The sequence below is a fragment of the Capricornis sumatraensis genome, chromosome 16 (genome assembly GCF_032405125.1).
Source record: "Capricornis sumatraensis isolate serow.1 chromosome 16, serow.2, whole genome shotgun sequence".
In the NCBI taxonomy this organism is placed as follows: domain Eukaryota; kingdom Metazoa; phylum Chordata; class Mammalia; order Artiodactyla; family Bovidae; genus Capricornis; species Capricornis sumatraensis.
Window position 1 is genome coordinate 50,490,869 of NC_091084.1, and position 14,488 is coordinate 50,505,356.

Below are 14,488 nucleotides of genomic sequence, written 5' to 3' on the forward strand. Positions count from 1 at the left end.
ATACATCATCTGTAAGTATATTATTTAAACTGAGTACATAGCAGGAACTCAGTAATTGTGCATGGCATTGAGATTATACTGTATTTCTAATGACAAATATTATCTAGTTTTGACCTTCCTTCTTTCACAGATCTGTACCAGATATTCAAATATTTTTTAAACTTCTGTAACTAGGATTAAGAAGGGACACAAATCCAGGAAAAATACAGATAAAACTCAAACTCTTCCTAGTATTTGTCACAGATATTAGTTCTGATGTCCCAACTGCCAGAGCAAAAGATAGATCTGGTTATATCAGGAGTTCAGACTTACTGTTAACATTCTTATACACTTTGTTTTCTAACTACCAAGAAGTCATTGAATACAATTATCCAAATCTCGGTTTCTTTAGAACCCTATTATTATGGTACAAAAACTGATTTAGATTATGTACAAGGACACTGCATTTTCAATACAGAGTTTCGCTTTGCCTTTTTTATTCATAAAAATATCTGCCTATGAGAAAGAAATTTTCTAGAAACAAAAGGCCTAATTTGCTTCTGTAAACTAGGACAAACCACCCAAAAGAGAGTGTAGCATTATACCCTAGGGTAATGTCTAAAGGAATAGGATTCAGTATTGTGAGGAGAAAAAAAGAGCAATATTTATCTGAAGGCATGGGCCAGGGGTGCCATATGGGATGAGATGATAGGAAATGCTATAAAAGAGTAACTTTTTGCTGTCTCCATAACTTCTAAAGAGCAAAAATCTCTCAGAGATATGGCAATTCCTACCAACAATAATGCCAGCAGTTTCTTCTTCATACTGATGGATTTCCCGGGACTGGAGGCTGCTCACTGCTGGACAGCTGTTCCTGTCTGCTTCATCTATGTTCTCTCTTTGCTGGGCAACACCACCATACTGCACATGGTCAAGTCTGTTCCCAGCCTCCACACTCCCATGTACCTCTTCCTCTCCATGCTCTCAGTGGCTGACCTGGGCCTCACAGTTTCCACACTGCCTTCCATGGCAGCTGTTTTTCTCCTGGGCCAGAGGAAGGTGGGAGCTGCAACCTGCTTTGTACAGCTCTTCTTCATCCACACATGCTCAGTAATTGAGTCAGCTGTGCTGTTGGCCATGGCTTTTGACCGCTGCGTGGCTATCCGAGCGCCCTTACGCTATGCCACCATCCTGACAGCCAAGCGCATCAGGGCCATTGGGCTGGCCAGTGTGACCCGTAGTGCTGCCCTCCACCTGCCCCTGCCTGTACTCCTTGGAAGACTGCAGTTCCCACCTGTGAATGCACTGTCACATTCCTACTGTGTTCACCCTGATGTTCTGAGGCTGGCCAGTTCCAGCACAGTTGTGAACAGTGGCCTTGGGCTCTTTGTGATGCTCTCCACATTGGGTGTGGATGCGGTCCTCATTCTCCTCTCCTATGTGATGATTTTGAAGGCAGTATTGAGCATTGCTTCCAATGCTGAGAGACTCAAAGCTTTCAACACTTGCATTTCCCACATTTGTGTTGTATTTTTATTTTATACCCCACAGATCAGTCTGTCCATGATCCATCGCTTTGGGAAAAAGAAGCTGCCAGCTCAGATATTCATCCTTCTCTCCTATTTGCACTTTCTTGTACCTCCAATGCTCAACCCAATTGTCTACACTGTCAGAGCCAAAGAGATTCGAGTATGCATTCTGAAGATGTTTCAATGCAGAAAGTTCTGAGCCTCAGGGATAAAACACTGGTTATGACAGCCAGCCTGCTGACTGAAAATTTCTCAGAGAGGAGGCAGAGAATTCCTTCCATCTGGCCTATCAATTAATTTTTGAAAAACACTCACTGAAATACATCGTAATATTTTTCTAGCCATCAAAACAGTGCCTGCTTAATGAAAAAAAGAATATGCTTCTTGTTTGAGAAAGTCATTACCAGTCTGTTAAAAAACTCAAGATTGTTATAGAGGAAACTGACAGCCTCCTGAGAGTATCATTTTCATGTAAAAGCAAGCAAATTAGATAGGATTCAAAAATTGCATCTAAGATTTCTCCCAACTAAAAATCTAGAATCATAAAATTAAACTCAAGAGGACCTCACTTGGTTTACTATCTAAAAATCTGTAAAAAAAGTGAAATCAAAATGTTTTTCTTATGATCTGCATACTAAATAGAGAGATGAGTTACACTGGAAAATGTAAACTCAGTGGAATTCTTCAAAAATTGAAGTGTACTTAAGAAATAAATGTGTTCATTATCATAATAAAGTGAAGTGTATCACAATGTGAATATTATGCAGCTCAGAATTTCTTTAAACTCCAGTACATCTGAAAAGCAGGCACAGCCTCTAATATTTTCCAGCCCTTTGAATGTAGTTAAAGCACTGCTCCTCACTTCCTTATGGAGACATAGGATATTCTCTGCCCTCAGAAACTATCATGTTATAAACTTTGGATGATGAATACAATATATAAGTGGATTGTCTCTGAAATTTAAGGAAGATTTAAAAAAATAAGCAAAGTTGTCATCCTGTAAGACCATTTTTATGAGAACTGACTGGATTTTATAAACAAATCAAAGCTAGAGAAATTGATTTACTTTGTCAGAGTCTCTTTCTTTCTGGACTAAATCATTAGCTAACTTCTCTGATGGAACTGATCTTTGCCAAAATAAACATTATCAGGTCAAGTAAGTCTGTCCCTCATATGCTAATATTTTCCATCAAGTTGTACCACATTGGGGATTCCCTGATGGCTCAGATGGTAAAGAATCTGCCTGCAATGCGGGAGAACTGGGTTCAGTCCCTGGGTTGGGAAGATCTCCTGGAGAAGGGAATGGCTACTGACTTCAGTATTCTGACCTAGAGAATTCTATGGACAGAGAAGCCTGGCATTCTACAGTCCATGAAGTTATAAAGAGTCGGACACGACTGAGCGACTTTCACTTCACTACTCTGTACCATATTAACAGTTTCTTATGATGTTAGGATGGAAAGGAGATGGGTAAATGGGTAATGGGTAAATGCAAATTACCCATATTTTATTTCTCCCTTACAGAGTCATTCATTTAAATCATATTTATTTACCTATGCTGAGCTAATCCCTAGTCAAAGTATAATGAAACCAAATTGGAATATCTCTTTCTCAGTGTGAAAGTTTAATTCATCAGGGGAAATAATATTGTAAACAAATAATTCTCCAGTAATTTAAGGAGGTTTGGTGGCAGACAGTACAAGTTAGAATGAGGACACATGGAAAGATAGGTCCATGTCCTTATTGGGATATCAAGAGACACACCTTTGAACACTTACTAAGATTTCCCAAAATCTGGAGGAGTTAGGCATGGAGAATAAGATATCATTTATAAATATTGAATTTCAGCTTACAAAAATTGAATCTACTAAATTAGTATGACTTTCAGATAGCTTGAGAAGAAAGAAAAGATTTTAGTATATATCCAGAATACCAAATTATGAAACATCAACAATATTTGAAGAAAAATCTAAAATCATCCCTCACCAGTATAATTAGTCCCATGTAATTAATTCTCATTCTGCTGGAACTTGGCTTGGCAAACTCATGGCTCCATCTGCACTACTAATGTTCTGGAGATTGTTATTCAGTCCATCAGTAAAATCTCAAAATTGTTTAAGTAATGTCATCAGAACTCTCTACCCAAGAATTAGTAATTGGTACAGTTATTCATGGGCTTCCCAGTTGGCTCAGTTGTAAAGTATTTGCCTGCCAACATAGGAGATAGGGGTTTGATTTTTGGGTCTGGAAGATCCCCTGGAGAAAGAAATGGCAACCCACTCCAGTGTTCTTGCCTGGGGAATCATATGGACAAAAAAACCTGGTGGACTACAGTCCATGGGGTCACAAAAAGTCAGATACACTGAGTGGCTAAGTGTGCACTCACAGTTATTCATAGGAGCTCTGAGACAGTCTTTTTTAGTTGAAGAAGAAGCCATCTGTCCTGTGGCTTATTTCAAGAGCTCTCCAGGGAAGTGCCAGAATAAAACAACAACCAAAACAACAAAACCATTTGCAAATAATGAAATACTTAAAATGTCTATGTTTGTTTTATTACTGACATTTTTCTAAAGAGAAAGATCAGATAAGAGGTCATGATAAGAAAAGGAGTTTGTTAGTTCCTGTGGCATTCAAAACAAATATAATAAAGTCAAGTTAAGAAAAAACAAAGAAACAATGGGTATGAATTTGAGCAAACTCCAGGAGACAGTGAAGAACAGGGAAGCCTGGCACGCTGCTGTCCATGGGGTCACAGAGATGGACATGACTTAGAGATTGAACAACAATAAAATACTAGACAAAATGTCTATATGGATAATAATTTTACCTATTTTCAAAGAAAGTATAATATTTAATTTATAAAAATGAATGAATGCAATCTTCATTGAGAAAGAAATCTTGAGCTGTAACAATATTATACTGAGACATAAATATGTATAATTTACAAAAATTTATTAAATACATATCCAAGACATAGAAGTTCAGAGTTTCAGAATAGTTTTATAGGTACTAAATGCCTGCATTTTCATTAAACTGAGAACAGAAAACTATTGCTACATTCAAATTAAAGAAGTAGGTCATGACCAAGTAAATATTTTTTTAAAAAATAAATTAAGTTACTATTAATACACTGTAGTTTCCTTCTATCAGGCAAAGCTCCTTTAGGTTTCTGACAAATAGATATGGATTATGAAGAGCAAGACATTAACAAATCTTTAGGAAATACCATACAAAGAGAATATAACTTGTGAGATATTTATACCAACAACATTTTAATTGTACCAGTTTAACCTAGGGAAAACAGAGCATCTCTTCTAATCTGACAATTCTTCCTATTGAATCCATCCATCATAACATACCAAATAAACTTAAATACTTATAGCACCTCTCTTTTTATAAGGTGAAATAACAAATCTTTGTGATTTTCCAGTGGCCAATGGGAAATCTGAAAGATTGTTTTAAGAAGAAAGATACTCTGAAATTTTTTTTTTTTTTTGACTGCTTTAATTTTATTTTACTTTTAGGATTCAATTTTGGGAAGGCAAAAGCCAAAAGTTGTAAAATATCTGTACATTTAACATAGGATCCTAGGTGCTTGAGAATACTTGTTTATTTATTTGTAAATGCCAATAAAATTTTTAAAAATAGAATGTAACTGACTATAAATAACCTTAGCTGTTTTCTAAATGAGGAATCTTTTTAATAATCAAAAACATAGTAAAGTCAACATCACCATAGAAGGTTATTCTGTCAATAAAAAGAATCTTTCCTATATAGGGAGATCATATATGTTAAAAGTATGAACCTTTATACTACAGATTAGGTAATGAACATAAAGAAAAAAACTCATCAAAATCTATATTTAACCAAACTGAACTATAATTCTGACTAACTTGTGTTTCATTATATTTTGTAGTATGTCTCTGAAAGATACATTTCCAGAATATGGAAATATTGAAATCCTAGAATCTTGCCAGAGGGAATATAAAATAGTGCAGCTACTGTGGAAAAGAGGTCAATGGTTCCTCAAAAGTTAAACAGAATTTCCATGAGATCCAACCATTCCATTCAGGTACTTGAAAGAACTTAAAAAACAAGTATTCAAATGACACTCATATGTGAATGTTCATTGCAGTATCATTCTCAAAGGCCAAATGGTAGAAACATCACAAATGTTCATCAACTGATGAATGTTAAACAAACTGTGGTATACATAAGAAATGGGATGTTATCCAATTAAGAAACAGAATAAAATTCTGTTACATTCTGTAACATAGATGAACCTTGAAAACTTTATGCTGCAAGAAATAAGCCAGATATAGGAGAAGAAACACTGTGTGATTGAAACTGAGCAAGACCCTGAGGGAGCCCTCTTGGATAAAAACAAAACAAAATGGCTCCATTTCCTGTTTACAGAAAGAAAAAAGAAAGAAAGAAAAATAAAAGATTTCAGTCTCTTAGGCCTTCTTGGATTAGAAGACTCAAGCAGTTACTGATTAGGACAATAGTCACAGGACTCCTAGTTCCTTCTGAAGGGATACAGATAACAATCTGATGCACACATTTGAGCAGTTCTATAGAAACCAAGGCTTCCTTAGTGGCTCAGCAGTAAAGAATCTGCCTGCCAATGCAGGAGACACAGGTTCCATCCCTGGGTCTGGAAGATCCCCTGGAGAAGGAAATGGCAACCCACTTGATTATTCTTGACCCAGACCTGCTCCCCCTGCAGGTGGAAGATGTGACTACATGTTGACCTCTGGGAGCATGATTGGAACCAGAAGTTAATGATTGATATTCCAGAAAGAGCATGGTGTTGCAACACCACCAACCAACCAGAAGGTCCATAAGCTGAACACGTATCTTAAGACCCTCTCCCCTACTCTTTTTGCCTTTAAAAATTTTGGTCCTGGGCCAGCCAGCAAAATGGATTTGAGATAAGCCTGTGTTTCCCATGGGCTCAGTTGGTAAAGAATCCACATGCAATGCAGGAGACCCTGGTCTGTGTGTTTCCCAACTTCAAAGTTGGTGCCTACTTGGCTAATGACTTTGCTCCAGGCTCTGGTGCTGCAGTTTTCTTGGTCTCACTGTGCATCAGGCACACAAACTTAGTTTCAACAATATGATCCAATTTATATTAAATTTAGAATATGGAAATTTATTAGTTCACATTGGGAATATACTTATTATCACTGAACTGTATACTTAAAGCACTTAAAAATGTGAAATTCTAAGTTGAAATGTTTTGAATATGAAGATAGAGAGACTATATCTGACTTATAGTGAGAAAATAAATTAAATTCAAATAATCTTCCAAAATAATTTAGGTCTTAGTTAAAAGGTAGATAAAATTCCCTTGTTAGTTACTCACACCATTTGACTATCTTCTTTCACATTTTTGTAAAAAACTGACTCAAAGTCTACATTTATAATGCAACACTTGGGATTTGGGTTTGGTCACGAGTCCATCTTAAAATGTAATCCAAAGAAATCCTCCCAAATTTTTGAATTAATATATAATTTCATAAGTAATTATACTTTCCAATTTAAATAACTTATGCAATCCCTAATTTTTTTATTTTTCCACTTTGCTTAAAATTTGCAATGTCACCAATGTATTACAAAACTCATTATTCTCAGTATTTTGATTACAAGTAAAATATCATCATCATTAAAAATGAGTATAATCCTCAAATCCAGTATATCAATTTTTGTTATTATATTCTATCTTTCAAGCGCGTTCACTCCTTGACTTCATAGCATCTGGACTTTACCCTTTTCTCTGGTCCCAGTTTTTTTCATCTTTCATATTCACTCTGGATCACACATACTCCTAAAAAAGCTCCATCAGTATCCTTTCTTTCTTGTTTTTTTATATTTTGCATTTCTCAACTTTGGAACCATTTTAAATATCTTTATATTTTCTACTCTTAACACCTGTATGTTTTAATTCTAATTAAGAGTAACACTAGATTCTTTCATATTGTAATAGCTACAAATTAATAATATTAAATTTATTTGGCCATTTGGTGCCTTAAATGTATATATTTGAAACTCTTGATGACTTTTTTCATAATCCACAGTTTAATATCAAATGTTAGCAACTCTTCACTTTCACTTGCATTAAAAAGTCTGTATCTAGATATGCCATCAAATTCTTCTTTCCAATATCAAAGAAAAATTGTAATCTCCTGTATTCAAAGAATATCAAACTATCATTACTTTGAAATGTATTTATTTTAATATTATCTGAGATGTTCAATTTTGCCCTCAATCCAATCCTCTTTTTCTCTTGTTTACATATTATTATTAGAAAATATTTCAAGCATGGAAAAATGCAGAAAATGATGCAACAAACCTACATATATTTTTCGATTTGATTCTTCTGAATTATAATTTTTTGCCACAATTGAATGCAAACTTTTAAAATAAAAAGAGTTACAATAAAGGGAAAGATTCCTTGCTGAATCAAACCTCCAACTCAGTTCCCAAAAGTAACCATACAAATTTCAGTTTGCTGATTATTTTTCCCTTTCTCAGTGAAAGTGAAAGTATTAATCATTCAGTCATCTCCAACTGACTCTTTGTGACCCCATGGACTATATCCTGCCAGAATCCTCTATTCATGGGATTCTCCTGGCAAGAATACTGGAGTGGGTTGCCATTTCCTTCTCTAGGGGATCTTCCCAACGTGGGGATTGAATCCAGGTCTCTTGTATAAAAAGGCAAGTTCTTCAATGTCTGAGTCACCTAGAAAGACTATATTTAATTAATATGTATGTGTATATAATAAGCATATGCATTGTATATATAATAAGCATACACATGGTATATCAGTTCAGTTCAATCGCTCAGTCATGTCTGACTCTTTGCAACCCCATGAATGGCAGCACGCCAGGCCTCCCTGTCCATCACCAACTCCCGGAGTTCACTCAGACTCATGTCCATCGAGTCGGTGATGCCATCCAGCCATCTCATCCTCTGTCGTCCCCTTCTTCTCTTGCCCCCAATCCCTCCCAGCATCAGAGTCTTTTCCAATGAGTCAACTCTTCGCATGAGGTGGCCAAAGTACTGGAGTTTCAGCTTTAGCATCATTCCTTCCAAAGAAATCCCAGGGCTAATCTCCTTCAGAATGGACTGGTTGGATCTCCTTGCAGCCCAAGGGACTCTCAAGAGTCTTCTCCAACACCACAGTTCAAAAGCATCATAACATGTTTAAAATGTTTTTCATAAAAGTCACCAAATTTTTTAACATTATTGTCTTTGAGATTTGCCAATATTATTATATGAAACTTGAATATATTCATTTTCATAGTTGTGAGCTTTTGTTTGTTGTTCAGAATATAAGAAAGAGCTCCAGAGATTTAGCTCTTCCAGTTACTCTTGCCTTTTTTTACTCCAAATATTACATTTAGTAGGATAGAATAGCTTCTAGAACTCTACATATTCTTTCATTTCCTTAATATCCTCAGACTCAAACACAATATCTGCATGGAAACTTATGGAGAAATTTAATTATACCTGCTACCCTTATGGGAGCAGGCAATGGCACCCCACTCCAGTACACTTGCCTGGAAAATCCCATGGACAGAGGAGCCTGGTAGGCTACAGTCCATGGTGTCGCAAAGAGTCGGACACAACTGAGCGACTTCACTTTCAATTCTCACTTTCCTATATTGGAGAAGGAAATGGCAACCCACTCCAGTGTTCTTGCCTGGAGAATCCCAGGGATGGGGGAGCCTGGTGGGCTGCCATCTATGGGGTCACACAGAGTCGGACATGACTGAAGTGACTTAGCAGCAGCAGCAGCAGCTACCCTTATATATATCAGACTCTCATATCATCTCTTGACTTTAATTCTCATATGGCAGCATAAAATTCCTTTTTAAATTATTTTTACCTTTTTGTTTTGTATTGGGGTATAGCCAATTACAAATAATGTTGTGACAGTTTCAGGTGAGCAGCAAAGGGACTCAGCCGTATATATACATGTATCCATTCTCCCCTAGACTCCCGTCTCATCCAAGCTGCTACATAACATTGAGCAGAGCTCCCTGCGCTATACAGTAGGTCCTTGTTGGTTATCCATTTTAAATACAGTACTGTGTACCTGTCCATCCCAAACTCCCTGATTATCCCTTCCTCTCATCCTTCCCCCTGGCAACCATAAATTCATTCTCTAAGTCTTTGAGTCCCTTTCTCTTTTGTAAGTTCAATTGCATCAATTCCTTTTAGATTCCACATATAAAGGATGTCATATGATGAGAGTTGAGATTTGGACCAAAAAGAAAGATGAGCACCAAAGAATAGGATGCTTTTCAACTGTTCTGTTGGAGAAAACTCTTGACAGACCCTTGAACTGTAAGTGAATCAAACCAGTCAATCCTAAAGGAAATCGATCCTGAATATTCACTGGAAATACTGATGCTGAAGCTGAAGCTTCAATACTTTGGCCACCTGATGGGAAGAGTCTACTCATTGGAAAAGACCCTGATGTTGGGAAAGATTGAAGGCAGGAGGAGAAGGTGATGACGGAGGACAAGATGGTTGGATGACATCACCAATTTGATGGACATGAGTTTGAGCAAGCTCTGGGAGATAGTGAAGGACAAGGAAACCTGAAATGCTACAGTTCATGGGATCACAAAGAGTCAAGCATGATTGAATGACTGAACAAATATGATATTTCTCCTTCTCTGTCTGATTTACTGCATCCAGTGCATAAAATTCTTTTTAACCTATATTCTGGTGTTTCAACCAAATTTTTACTTTCACTCTATGTTTTTTCTCCTCAAACAGTAGGCTGAATTCTGGCTCATCAAATATCCCTACATTTAACCTGTGAATGAATATATTACCTTATGTGGCAAAAAGGAACTTTGCAGATGTAATTAAACTAAGGATTTTGAGATGAGGACATCAACATGAACTTTCTGAGTGGACCTGAGGCAACCACAAGATTTTTGTAAAGGGGAGGCAGGCTGTCAGAAGAGAAGACACTGTATTGATGGCTTTGAAGGTAGAGGAATGAGGCCATCTCATTCCTCTAATGCCAAGGAATGCAAACATCTGCTTGGTTCTGAGAAAGGCAAGACAACAGATTCCTCTCCATATCCTTCAGAAAGAACTTGTCCAGCAGATACCTTGGTTTTAGCCCAGGAAGATTCATTTTGGATGTTTTAATTTCCAGAGAGAAACGTTGTGCTATTTTAAGCCATGAGTTTGTGGTGATTTGATTTAGCAACAATAGGAAATGAACACATCTACCTTACCAAGCATGAGTATCCTGTGCTTCTTTAACTAGAAATAATTATCTCCGGTGACTGCTTTTCCACTAGCTGCTCAGCAACAGTTTTAAAATACATTATTAAGACTCTCCATCAGATATGGCTATCACTCAGTACTTAACCTAAATTTTCGCTCTGGCTCAAAATTAAGCTACTTGAAAAGAAATGCATAAAAGGTCTTAATAGTCTTATTCTTCTCAAATTATTTTAAAATACATTTTGTTGGAGTTTAAAACCTTCATGGAAATAAATGAACAATTTAACAAAATTTTGTCAAATTGGACATCCACATAAATATCACCTAAATAAAGAAATAAAACCCAAATTTCCTCTTCAGTCTTTCCTGAACATAACCTTACAACTGTCACCACATTAAATCGCTATTCTGACTTTTATAGTGTTCAGTTCATTATTTTTCTTTTTATTGTGATTATATAAGTGTGCATCCCGAAACAGCATAGTTTATTTGTATTTAAACTGAAGTAAAAATCATTTTATCAACTCCATTTGCAATCAAATTTTGTCTTTATTTCTACATTGAAACTGCTTGGGCAAAGGTCCCCAATGAATTCTAAATTATTAATACCAAATCAAATAACCTAGTTCAAATCCTGTCTCCTCATTCCTGGACCTCTGGTCAATATTTGATACTATCAACTGCTGACTTCTTAGATATCTGTGCTTTCTCAGCTCTTCCAGCACCTCTCTATTTGGGTTATTCACTGGTCTCTCTGGAAAATTCTGCTCACTGCATTTTCTGGCCAGTCACTGAGTACAAATGTTGCCCTCCTCAATCCCAAATTCATCCCAGGGACAGGAAGGGGGTGAAGAGACAATACAAAGAAATTATTGTAACAAAGATCAATCTGTGCAAAACCAATTTATCTTGGAGGGAATCTATTAACATTATCACTCGTGGAAATAACGCTCTAGAGATTCAACTCTCAATATATTTACAACCAAGATATTTACAACTTAAGGAGACCATCCTCTGGATTTGGAGAAGAGTTGGAGGATATATCTATTTCTGCTTTATTGACTATGCCAAAGCCTTTGACTGTGTGGATCACAATTAACTGTGGAAAATTCTGAAAGAGATGAGAATACCAGACCACCTAACCTGCCTCTTGAGAAACCTATAGGTATGTCAGGAAGCAACAGTTAGAACTGGACATGGAATAACAGACTGGTTCCAAATAGGAAAAGGAGTACTGTATATTGTCACCCTGCTTATTTAACTTCTATAAAGAGTACATCCTGAGAAACGCTGGACTGGAAGAAGCACAAGCTGGAATCAAGATTGCTGGGAGAAATATCAATAACCTCAGATATGCAGATGACACCACCCTTATGGCAGAAAGTGAAGAGGAACTAAAAAGCCTCTTGATGAAAGTGGAAGCAGAGAGTGAAAAAGTTGGCCTAAAGCTCAACATTCAGAAAATGAAGATCATGGCATTCCGGTCCCATCACTTCATGGGAAATAGATGGGGAAACAGTGGAAGCAGTGGCTGACTTTATATTTTTGGGCTCCAAAATCACTGCAGATGGTGACTGCAGCCATGAAATTAAAAGACGCTTACTCCTTGGAAGGAAAGTTATGACCAATCTATAGAACATATTCAAAAGCAGAGACGTTACATTGCCTACAAGGTCTGGCTAGTCAAGGCTATGGTTTTTCCAGTGGTCATGTATGGATGTGAGAGTTGGACTGTGAAGAAAGCTGAGTGCCAAAGAATTGATGCTTTTGAACTGTGGTGTTGGAGAAGACTCTTGAGAGTCCCTTGGACTGCATGGAGGTCTAACCAGTCCATCCTAAAGGAGATCAGTCCTGCATGTTAATTAAAAGGACTGATGCTGAAGCTGAAACTCCAATACTTTGGCCACCTGATGCCAAGAACTGACTCATTGGAAAAGGCCCTGATGCTGGGAGGGATTGGGGAGGAGAAGGGGACGACAGAGGATGAGATGGCTGGATGGCATCACTGACTTGGTGGAAATGAGTTTGGGTAAATTAAATTCTGGGTGTTGGTGATGGACAGGGAAGCCTGGTGTGCTGCCTGGTCTATTCACAGGGTCGCGAAGAATCAGACACGACTAAGTGACTGAACTGAACTGGAGGATATAAAGGATTGTATGCCCTGGTATCTAAATACAATGCAAGATGTTTCTGGGGACAGAATAGCTATGATCAGTGTGATGATTTTGATCTCTATGGACTTAAGAAGAGCTTAGGCTGGAAACAGAAGAAAGGAAGCCTGAAGCAGAACTGGTTGTGTGTTCTAAGCTTATACCATAGATCATTTGGAGATCTGGCAAAGATCCGCAAAAATTAGCAATGGGCAGCTCTGTCTGGTATATGCACACCTGATGCTTCTCTGAGACCCTATACCTTAGGGACTGGATATAAGCCTCCAGGGAGAGCCAGAACCAGTGCTTTATAAACCTGCTCACTTGGTATTATGATCAAGACAGGGAGCCTCAGGAGGCTCCAGCTGCACCATGATCCGCAGAGGTTGTGTCCCTGCCTCGCAGTCTGGTGAGTGATAGAAACACCTTGGGCGAGTTTAATGCAAAGCACGCTGTTTGTATACTTGGGATGGAAGTCAAGAGAAGTCATGAGCTATGCTAGATCTGGTTGCAAACTTGACTGTGAGAATTCCTGAGGCAGGGTGGACATTTGTTGGAGGTATCTAGTATCTCTTATCCTCTTATATGATACATTGTATAGTTTTGGGAAACCATCTCTGACTCCTCTTTCCCATCCAAAAATCAGTCAATTTTTTAAAGATTAACTGCAAGATAAATTTCATTTATGTAAAACATACATTAGATAATTGATAATAATTAATGTAAGAAAGAAAAGAAAGAAATAATGAAAACAGAAAGAAAGGCAAGAAGGCTGGGAAGCAGGGAAGGAAGAAAGGGAGAGAATAAAAACTGGAAATACAGTTTCTCACACTGCATTGTAACAGAGGTGATAGCAAGTATTTACCAGTGAAGCTCTTACAATGAAGAAACAGTCTGAAAACGAATGGTAGAAGGGACTGATAATATTAAATCTATAAGATTTTTTAAAAGCATAATAGTTGTGTATTTATACTTTGAAGAACTGAAATGATTTAGTTTATATAGCATTCCTCAAGTCAGTGCAAGTAACTCCAGGACTCTGTGCAACTTAGTGTTCTAAAGCAGCATTAACACCTTTAAAGATCTGTATGGCCACAGAGCCCCCTAGCATCTGGACAACATAGAAATGTTTCTCAGAAAGTTGTACATTTTTGAAAAAAGAATTTTAAAATTCATATTTCCATAATCTCCTATAAATATTAGAAAATGTTCAACAAAATGTCATAACCACTTTATAACAATGAGACAGTTAAAGGTGAAACTATTGAGGGAAACATTATCCAGAGAGAAGCAAGTATTGCCTTACGCTGGAAGCTCTGGCCATTGTCCAGAGGTGTTCTCTTCCATTCTGTGTTATCTCCTGTCATTTTAGCATTTCTTTGTGAACAAATCCAGACATTTTGTAATGTGTGTCTCTTCTCTATGTATACATGTGTCAGAAATGTATAGTTGGTCCTTACTAAATGTTAATATTCAAAAATCCTTTAAGGCTATGGGAGAGAAGGAAATATCCAGCTGTCTCATTTTATCGGACAATAATACAGACTGGAATATTTCAACACAGGGAAA

At 37.1% G+C, this 14,488-nt stretch overlaps 1 protein-coding gene across 1 annotated transcript; it reads left to right on the forward strand.

The window, feature by feature from the left end:
- The first annotated feature begins 759 nt into the window (after window positions 1–759).
- On the forward strand, window positions 760–1,707 carry LOC138092175 (olfactory receptor 51G1-like). The gene has a single exon (XM_068988018.1). It carries the CDS (start codon window positions 760–762, stop codon window positions 1,705–1,707), a length of 948 nt encoding a protein of 315 aa, XP_068844119.1.
- The last annotated feature ends 12,781 nt before the right edge of the window (window positions 1,708–14,488 follow it).